Below are 10,837 nucleotides of genomic sequence, written 5' to 3' on the forward strand. Positions count from 1 at the left end.
CCATCTGCATGGCATGCCTCTCCGTAGGCATGGCCCTTCCCACAAAACGGAAGTGGCGAGACGCAGAACGTCCTCCCTTGAATTGCACCACGGCCTGGTGCATAGACACGTCGTCGCTGAGCTTGTGCTGGTAAAGCGTGAACTCCGGACGAGTGGCTGGCCCGATCGCGAGCTTGGTGATGGAGACGAGGAGTTTGACAAACCCCTCGGGCACGTTAGTGAACACTCGAGTCTCGCAGTTGCTGCCAGCCATCTACAAAAGTAGGCAAAAATTCTGAGTAGTCATGTCATAAATTTATGATGACCAACAGAAAATAGCTACATTTGCAAAAATGCTGAAAAAGCACAAAGGACGCTAATAACCGATTAGCGATCGCACCTAGTGGCTTCCTACAGTCAGCCTGGCTCTGATACCAAGCTTGTCACGACCGGTTTTCCAATAAAAATATTTGTTGAGAGACCGATCCCTTTTACGGACCAGTAGAGAAGAATTCCTTCTTACTGGTAGACAAAATCTTGATCACAGAAGAAAATACCAGGAGTACTGAATATAATACAAGGTTGAGCGGGGACTCCTGAAAACTAACAACTCTTCGAGCGTTGGAGTGAGGCTCGAGGAGACTTATTGCGGGTGGCGGAAGCGTATATAATACAAGTGACCAATATCCAGGATCGCACGGGACTGACTGGGACTCCTCTAGGCGTCGGACTCACTATCAAACTCTTCATCCATGAGATCGCCTTCGTCAGCATCTGGCCAAATCAACAAGCCAGGTGAGTACTATGAAAGTACTCGCAAGACAGTTCGGACATAAGATATAACAAATATAAACATGATGCATAAGAACAGATTAACAAGTGCACTCAGACATAGAGATAATAATGCATGGGAAAAAAAGAGAAGTCGGGCGGTAGTCCTCCCGAAATCCCAAAGTAAATACTGAGGGCCAAACGAGTGTCTGAATGACTCCTCGAGAGGAAAATACAAGAATAATAATGCCGCAGTCGGGCGTCAAGGCGACACCACATAAAGGGCTTATATTGAAAGTAAAAGACGGTGCGTGCCACAGTCGGACGTCTGAGCGACATCACATAAAGGGCTTATATCAAAAATAAATAACAAGAGTGCCACAGTCGGACGTCTGGGCGACATCACATAAAGGGCTTATATTGAAAGTAAAAGACGAACATGCCACAGTCGGACGTCTGAGCGACATCACATAAAGGGCTTATATTGAAAGTAAAAGGCGAACATGCCACGGTCGGACGTCTGAGCGACATCACATAAAGGGCTTATATCAAAAATAAATAACAAGAGTGCCACAGTCGGACGTCTGGGCGACATCACATAAAGGGCTTATATATCATAACTTGATATCTCAGTAGCTCAAGAATTCAAACACTACAAGGGCATAATTAGGTATGAAATAAACAACAGGGTTAGTCCAACCACGGAATAACGTTCAACCAATATACCAATCAAGCTTGTTCACCGGGGAAAATACCACGAGGACTTGACATAGATATGGGTTCACTGATCATGGTCCTTGACCACGGATATGATGACTCGGAAGGATTTGACTCTGCAGAGTTTGTACTTTAACCACAGCCAACGGATTTCAGTAGTCACGGGGACTAGTTCCGTTTACGGTGTTTTGGAAGAAACACATCTAACCAGTACACACCCATTCAACATTCCGAAGCCAGGAATCACCCTCGGCAACGTTCAAGAAAAACCTTGAGACGGGGAGGCTACAACCTCGCGTAGCATGGGATCAAATTTATATACGCGCGCTCTAAGGGGTGCCCCCCTCTCGGTCCCAACCGGAAACACCCATGCCCCCTGACCGGATGACTGGCTTTAATCCAGGGCCATGGAACCCTCATCCCGGCCCCTCTATTTGGTGTGTACACGGAAAGAGGTTACCAACTTACTAAACCGCATTCTGGCAAAAAACATGTGGTAGCACGGAAGGGGGAAGAACGATAACGTGACTCTGTCCACGTTAACGTCGGAATTTATCGGATGACGTAAGGCTGGCATGCTACAACAGTGCCACCTTACCGCCCTTCATGTCACCACATGACTAGGCCATCTCTCATTAGAGATCATAGTAACTTGGGAACACACGGGTAGTTGCCTTACGTGCAACGAGATACTCACCGATGCTCATATGCCATGCACAACCATTCAAGCAAACATGCAAAACACCTATCATATCAAAGGTTCAAAACATGCTTGCCTGGTTCGGAGAAGTCGGAGTCTAGCTCGGCGAAGTTCGCGGCTCCGTCACCTCTTCCGGAACCTACGGTATAGCGAAAGCGTATACTAACGTGAAAATCATCGTGTGCATAAAAGTTGTTCCAAAAAATTTCCAAATAAATACTATAAAAAAACTAGACAAAAATTTAAGACTGTCAGAAAAAGAATCACTCAAAAATCACATTTTATTAAAAAGTTATACGGGTTTTAGTCCAGGGACTAATCTGTGATGAAACAGAAAAGATCCAGGGCCTTAACTGAGAAAACAGAAAACGGTTCGAAGAGAAATGCGCCAGCCCACAGAGAAAACGTACTTGCCCGAAGGCGCCAACAGAAAACACTTCGGGGGAAAGAAAGAGAGGCTGACGTGGGGGGTCCACACGTCAGGTTCAAATCCTCGCCGGCGCCCGAAGGCTGCGGTGGTCTCCGGCGTCGAACCACGGCGAGTCAGGGAGATCAGAGTGTACCAAGAGGTTCAGCGTGTCCTTCCGCGTCGGTGGGTGGTGGACTTGGTCGTCGGGGAGCACCACGTCGACGGCGACACTTTCTCCGGCGGACGGCGGCTCGGGCGATGGTGGAGAACTCCGGTGGGTGCTGCAAACTCCGAATTGAAGCGCGGGTCAGGAGAGTGGATGCATAGGGAAGCTACTGGCAAGAGATGAGAGGCAGAGGTGCACGCACGGGAGCGAATCGAGCTGGATCCCGTGGCGGGTCGCGGCGGCCGGAGTTGAGGAAGGAGACTCCCTCGGGGCTCTTCCAGTGGCTAGGCGTGGTGTTGGAGGTGTGCAGAGGTGGTATGGGTTCTAGTTGGAGCTCGGGGCCTCTATTTATAGGCGATTCGAGGGGGTGGCCGTGAAAGGGAAATCTCCGGCGAGCGATTACGGCGAGGCAGTGGTTGGGCAGGGGGTTTAGGTGGCCAGGCAGCATCAGTGAGAGTTACTGGTCCCGTTCCACTGCTAAACTCGGTCGGGCTTGGCGTAATGGCGCCGGTCTTCGTCGGGGCGGCCGTACGGGCACGGCGGCGGCAGAGAGCGCGCTCCGCGCCTAGCGGTTCACGACGAGGGTGGCAGCGCGCACGGGGGAGTGGAGGGCCACGCGGCGGCCTCCGGTGGCTTGGGCGGCGCTGGACGGCGCCGTCTGCGCTGTGCCTCTCTCTGGCGGCCGCAAAGCCGCCGCTGCCGTCGGTCACGGGGCGGCGCACCTCCTCCTGCTCGTCGCCGACGCCCGCAACCTTCCAGGCGCTCGTGCGGTGCAGAGGACAAGGGGGAGGGGACAGGAAGCACGGCGACGCCGGGGCACTGGCGAGATCGACAACGGACACTGAAGAAACGACAGTAGTTTCAGACACTGTTAACTGAACTTGACTGAACATTATAGAAACAGTGTCCAGTAGGTGTTCGATGAAATGATTTGGCATCAAGAAATTTTTTCCTGGAGCTGGGACTTGGTGAGGTGACCTCTCAATGCACCCAGAGGCTGCTTGATTTATCTCAGATTTTTAGGAGAAGATTTCAAATGAATTTCATCAAATTTGGCAAATGAGGTCCAAACTTGCAGCAAGTGTAGTTTGAAAATTTTGAACTAGAGACCAGTGGATCTTCATGGATCCTGGTTGAGGGCTCAAAGGACTAGGTAGGGAAATTGGTTTGGGGGCAAAAATCAAAACAGAAAGGGTAGCTCCTTTGATAACTTCCAAGGATCAAGATAGAAGGCAGAAATTGTTTTTGATGAGAAATAAATGGAAAATAAATATATGGAGAGGTTCAACTTGATGTAGTTGAGGTACATCATGGTCCAAAGGTGGGGAAAGGCTTATGAGAGGGGATTTACACTTAGGTCATGGCAAGAGGAATTTTTGAAAGTGGAAAGGATCATTCCAAAAGCTATAGGATTATTTAAAAGAAATTTTTAAAAGGAATTTTCCCAAGTGAAAGGCATTTGGTTTTGAGTCCAAATAAGAAGAAAGAACCTCCAAGACCAAAATCAAGTCTTGGGTGAATCCAAAACAAAACACTTGTCAAAAATATATTTGAGAGGGAGAGTTCTTTAGAAGAAAAATTTAAATCACCTCCCTCAAATCAAACAAAAGTTTAAAAGAAAACCAAATAAAATTTTGGGTGTCACAGAGCCTCCTGGCCGCGCCCGTTTGACACGAACCTCGAGAGTTCGGACTTAGAGTCCGGCGGAGTGTCCGGCGCTTTAGCGTCAAGGGGAGTTCGGTTCGTCTTTGGGTTTGACGATGACGCCGTCCCCTCCGGATCTCGGTAGCAAGTTCCACAATTGCAGAGAGTCCGGCGGGCTCTAAACTCCCGTCTTCGGACATGACAGCCTACTCTGGATCTAAGGCCAGAGCGACAATCGGGGCCGCGAACCCTTCGAAGATCAAGTCTCCTCGAATATCGGCGACATAGTTTAGGTTCCCAAAACTGATCTGATAACCAGGGGCATAGCTGTCGATCTGCTCAAGGCGGCCAATCGAGTTGGCACGCAGCGCGAAGCCGCCGAATACGAAAATCTGGCCGGGGGAGAAGGTCTCCCCCAAAACAGCATCATTGTAGATGATCGAACCAGCCATCGAACCTTCTATTGACAGCACAAAGGAACTCTCAATGAAAGCACCAATGTCAGTGTCAAAACCGGCAGATCTCAGGTAGGGGGTCCCGGGCTATGCGTCTAAGGATCAAAGGTAACAGGAGGCGGGGGACACGATGTTTACCCAGGTTCAGGCCCTCTTAATGGAGGTAATACCCTACTTCCTGCTTGATTGACTTTGATGAGTATAGGGGTTACAAGAGTTGATCTCCCTCGAGATCGTAATGGCTAAACCCTAGATGTCTAGCCTGTATGATTATGATTGCCTCTACGGACTAAACCCTCTGGTTTATATAGACACCGGAGGGGGCTAGGGTTGTACAGAGTCGGTTTACAGAGAAAGGAATCTTCATATCCGATTGCCAAGCTTCCCTTCCATGTCAAGGAGAGTCCCATCTGGACTCGGGGGGAAGCCTTCTATTCTGTATCTTCACGGCCCACCAGTCCGGCCCATGTCACATAGTCCGGATGCCCGAGGACCCCATAATCCAGGACTCCCTCATCCGTCACATCATTCTCCTAATGATGTGATCCTGTTATCAAATGACAACTCATGTCCATGGTTAGGAAACCTTAACCATCTTTGATCAACGAGCTAGTCAAGTAGAGGCTCACTAGGGACACGGTGTTTGTTTATGTATTCACACATGTATTTAGGTTTCTGATCAATACAAATCTAGCATGAATAATAAAACTTTATCATGAATAAGGAAATATAAAATAACAACTTTATTATTGCCTCTAGGGCATATTTCCTTCAGAACGGGGCTCATTGGACGACACCGATGAGGACGTGTAGCTGGCGCAGCGAGCCGAGGCAGCCGACAGGGTAGACGCGGTTATCACAGATGATCATGTTGACTAGCCAACGCAAAGTGCGTGTTCTGCGCGTCGTCATCCCTGGTGATATTGGCTACAGCTTGGCGCTCAACGTGTTTCTATTCCAAGACCGTATTGCACATACGTGGAACCGACTCAGCACGTGAATATGTTTGTTAGAGAAAAGGGATAGAACACCAATTTAAAATGCTAACAGAAAGATATAAAACGTCATACTTATTAGGGCACTTTGGCAAAGTGCCACAAAAGGTCATAACTATTGGGGCACATTGGCACATTGGAAAAGTGTCATAAAAAGTCGTATTGGTGTACTTTGGCAAAGTGCTAGCTATTAAGCTTTTGTGGCACTTTGCCAAAGTGCCACAAAAGGTCATATCTATTTAGGAACTTTGGCAAAGTGCCAAATGTCATAATATTGGGGCACTGTGGCAAAATGCCCCTAATTGGAAGCTTTTAGGGCACTTCTAAAAATGCCCCAACAAAATGCCTCTAAATTTTGACCGTGGTGTAGTGGTAGCTCGATCAATGCACTCCTTCACCGCTTATGCCCGAGTTATTTTTCTACGGAGCAATCTTTTATAGAGCTTGATAAGTTGGAGTACTAGCTGGTGTGTTGGACTCAATCGGCCATCATGAGGCAACTTGATCATGCCGTCGATCATGTGTACTACCAATCGCCACCTAGCACGGGGTATTATTCCTTGTCTCGCGCTCCTTTCATACATGACGAATCACGTATTACACATTAGCTACCAATCGCCATCTATCCCTGCTATAAATGGATCTCATGTTTTTAAGGCAGGATATGCGCGATGATATTCCTCAGCTCACTTGGACCCTCGGTGCATATATAGCGACGTATGCCTAACTCACTATGATCATGAGATCCATTATCCTCCACCTTCACTGAGGGTCCAAGTGAGCTGAGAAATATCATCGTGCATTTGCGCATGTAAGTACATCTCCTCCCCGATTGTTGTGGACACAAAAGAAAATATAAGAAGTGAAGGTGGGTGCTTTATTAAAACATGGCACTTCTAGGCGAGGTGTGTGGTGACATGATGCTACGGTTCACAAGGCAGCATTCATTATATTATCACATCATTATAAATATTAAACGTATCTATCTAGTTTATCTGAATGTGCAAAAATATTTGTAGCTAATAATCAGTTTGCCCACTTAAGAATCGCTGAAGGTTAAGCATAGCACTGTGGTGATTGTGTGCACCGATGAAATCCCTGAAATATAGAAAAGTGAGTAATGATGACTATCAGTTATTCAATAAAGTGGCATGTTCTTATCTAACTGCATTTGTTTTATGAAGATGTTTGGATGGAGGAGCAAAGGATTTCATTCTGAATTATTTTTACATCAGTTATTGATTCTGCTAATACATATTCTACCTCACATCACCCCGTCAGAAACAAGTTTGTTTTAGGTAGCCCATGTACTCAAACAAGTTCCCTCAATAAAATCCCCACAAACAAAAAGTAAGTTCCAAAATCCCGGGTTCGCTTTTCCTGACAGAGAATTGAGTGCGTTTTCACTGAAGTTGTGCTTGTGCTCAATCAATCTTCAGCTGTGTAGACTTCACTGAACATGGTTCGCAGAGCTGTTCATGTGAAGACTGCGCACTTCATGTGTTGGGTTCTTGAGTGTGCTGCTCCCGTCGAGTACATCCACGAAATGAATTTGTTTACTTCTGTGTTCTACTCCCATTTCTGTCTTTTACGACGCTATAAAACGGGGTCACAAGCATCTGATATACATATTGTAAAAAGAAATCGGAGATACATGAGCACGTCCTCGTTATTTTGCTGTGCCACTTCAGCGGAACAAAAGTGTGGAGTCTCTGCACTTCTCGGTTCCAACTTGACATGGATGCAGATCGGAGTTCTCTTTGGCCACTCCATCCATGTCAACAGACAGCAGAGCGGAAGACTGCTCAAGAGAAAGTAAGAACTAGTCTCTAAGGATGTGCGCTCTGCTACTCAGAGGCAGTGTGCATGTAGTACTAATTAAGTCCGTATTTGATGTTTGCTAGTACTACTATAGTTTGTTTTGGGATGCATGGAATAATATACAAACAATACAGGGTGAAACAAGAAATTCCACCCACATTTATTTCTGATTGTTACAAATTAAAGACTTAACTGACATATCAACGCTCTCATACATAGAAAAACAGGACACACTCACATGACACACACAAGCAAATAAAAGCAAGCAAGGAGCAGGTGAACATCGACCGTTTGAAACCAACATGCAAGAAACACACATATCCAACGAACTAGAGGTCTTGCATACACGAAAAGACCTCCCGCGCGCGCTCACTAGCAGGCCTTTTCCCTGACGCATTGCACATTATCTTGGTCACTTTTGCCCTGATCCTTCCACACCTTCTTCATCTTGCAGAGGCAGGAGTGGCCTCCAAAGGCTATGCAGCAGTCCACTCCAACCTTAATGACCTTGCCCCCCGAAAGATGCCTGTCTGCAATGGCATTTTTCATACCTTCTCCAAAGCTCTTGAAGCACGCATTCACGACGTCCTGATCAACACCGTCGCACACTGGCGCACCGCCGGCGGCAGGTACCTGGCCCACAGCAACGGCGCACATCAGCGCGACCAGCGCCGCCACGGCAACGAGCCTCGGGTGCATTGCTGCTGCCATGACGAGATGGATGCAGGATATAGCTGATCGAAGGTCGCTGCAATCACTCACTGCTTATGCCTAGTGTGGGTTGTTTTCGTGTAAGAGGTCTGCTGGAGCTTTTATAGAGCTACTCCCTCCGTTCCGAATTATTTGTCGCAGGTATGAATGTATCTAGATGTATTTTAGTTCTACATACATCTATTTCTGCGACGAGTAATTTGAAACGGAGGGAATAGATACTAGGCGTGCGCATTTGTAGTCGTAGCTGGACTCGATTAGACAGCACGTGGCCAATGGCCGAGTGGGTGGAATACAACGTGCCTATTACGCCCATCCATCCATCCATCGGGTGCGCGGCGCGGCAGGGGATAACGATCTATTCCATCACAAAAGTCATACGTGACGTGACAGGAACGGGCACCCATCCATCTATGAACCTATATACCTTTCTTCTTACCCCACGCACAAGTCACGTCGCAGCATGCATCGATCGATACAATCCCACCCAACTCAAGACAGAACATATCAAATCAGATCAGACCACATAAGATCAGAACAGTGAGCGTGATATGTTCATACGTAACTCCCGTGACTCCCGTGTCGTCCCCCCCCCCCCCCCCCCCCCCCGCGACCCGGGAGGGCGCCGCCGCCTAGGCGTTCCCTTCCCCGCCGCCCTTCCCCTCGCTGCCGCCAACGAGCGCCACCGGGCAAAGCCCTCGTGGCGTTGGCGACGACGGGGCTGCTCGTCACCTGTTTTGCAAGGTGGGATGCGGTGCTCCTTCTTCTCAACAGCGTCGTGGGGCAGCAGGTCACTTCTGTTCCCAGCGCCTTCCTCTGACGCCCTGCTAGCTCGACGGCGTGGCATCCCTTTCGGTGGTGCAGTGTCCCTGGCATGGCCCATGCCTCCTGGCGGCGGATCTGGGTACTCCCAGATTGGATCGGGGACGGAGGCTTTGGAGATGGGAGTGCCGGTGGCCCTGCGGGATGGCGGTGGTGGTGCATCTGGTGGGCAGGCTCCGCCGGTGAGTTCGATCGTGGAGGTACCGGCGGCGGCGTGTGCTCAGCCTGGTGGTGGCGGCCGCCGTGCATGGGAGTTGGATTCCTTCGAATAGATCTGGGTGAAAACTTGCTTTCGGCTACTGTCAAGGCCGGCGGTGGCGGCGCTATCTGCATCGTTCCTTTCTTGAAGGCATCGCCGTGGAGAAGTTCAAGGCCACTCTCTGCTACCTCCGGGGAAAACCCTAAATCGGATGATCGGATGACGGCGGCGCTCTGGTGTCGTTCCCCCCTTCGGGGCATCTTTCTTGGAGGTACACACGTGATCGAGGGACCAGAGGACGGATTCTTTGGTGAAGCGGTGTGTCATCTCACTCATTGATGGCGGCGGGTCTCGGCGGCATGGTGCTGTGGTGAGTCGGCGTCCAATGCGCGGAGATGGACTCGCGCAGGAGGGTGACGCAGTCTGGTGTCATGGTGGCGTCGACGGCAACTAGACCGGGCAAGGAAGATGCAGCAGTACATCTCTGAAGATGGATTGGTGGCAGGTGGCTGCGGCGGCCCCATACCCGGCAGGCATCCTGGATGGAACTTCGGGTCTTAATGTTAGGTTTGGCTGCAAGGTCTGTTTGGTATTAAGCCTAGACTATCAGCATCCCTTCATCAATTGGATAGGAGTAGCGACAAATGTTCACTGGACGGTGGCTTTAGTCTTACTGTTGTATTATTTTGTAAAGTTTTGTGTGAACAATTAATAAAGTGGCTGCATACATCGTTCAGATGCAGAGGCCCGGGATCTTCCTCCTTTTCTAAAAAAAAATCCACTGCAAGCCCTGTCACACACTACAAACTGCCAAAGCTTCTGAAATGTCGGTTCATCTTCCAAAATGCTCATCACAAGTTCACAGCAGTCAAATTTCAGTGTCACGTTCCAAGTTAGGCCGGGACAGCAGCCACACTACACCGACCAGGTTCTTAATCTAGACACGGCTAGAGCTCATGAAAGGAACAGCACATGCGGACACAATTCATGAGCATCGATCGACTAGTTATAATGTCTCGTCCTGTAGGCAAGACGGTGGCATCAGCGCCCAAGTCCACGCTGCCTGCCGCTGGAATCACAGAAAAACACATGGAGCCCCGAGGATAGGATGGGAACGCCGCTCTGGCATCGGCTCCGTCGAATCCGTCTGTGCAAACGTGACAATGAACTAATATTCAGACGGCTCAAATGCACAGTTCACATTTGTCCCGCTAGTAATAATATTGATTTGAACTGAATTTGAGACATGTAACTGTAAACATTTCCTTTTGTGCGTTTTGCAGTTTAATTTGCAATGTAAGTTGGAATAACAGAGCAAGGCAGAGGCATGTCGACATAAATAAATAGTACTATGAGTCTAGGCAAAGTGACAAACTTCTAATTTAGGTCAATCTAAGAGAATATTAACTTAGAACTTGCGTCAGCCAAGGAAAAACAGAATCATGAGT

The 10,837-nt window shown here is 48.7% G+C and overlaps 1 protein-coding gene across 1 annotated transcript; it reads right to left on the bottom strand.

Annotated features, from left to right (window-relative positions):
- Positions 1-7,777: 7,777 nt before the first annotated feature.
- Positions 7,778-8,426, bottom strand: LOC123050423 (uncharacterized). The gene has a single exon (XM_044473223.1). The coding sequence runs from the start codon at positions 8,366-8,368 to the stop codon at positions 8,030-8,032; it is 339 nt and encodes a 112-aa protein (XP_044329158.1). The 5' UTR covers positions 8,369-8,426; the 3' UTR covers positions 7,778-8,029.
- Between the last annotated feature and the right edge of the window lie 2,411 nt (positions 8,427-10,837).

The sequence above is a fragment of the Triticum aestivum genome, chromosome 2D (genome assembly GCF_018294505.1).
Source record: "Triticum aestivum cultivar Chinese Spring chromosome 2D, IWGSC CS RefSeq v2.1, whole genome shotgun sequence".
Taxonomy (NCBI): Eukaryota; Viridiplantae; Streptophyta; class Magnoliopsida; order Poales; family Poaceae; genus Triticum; species Triticum aestivum.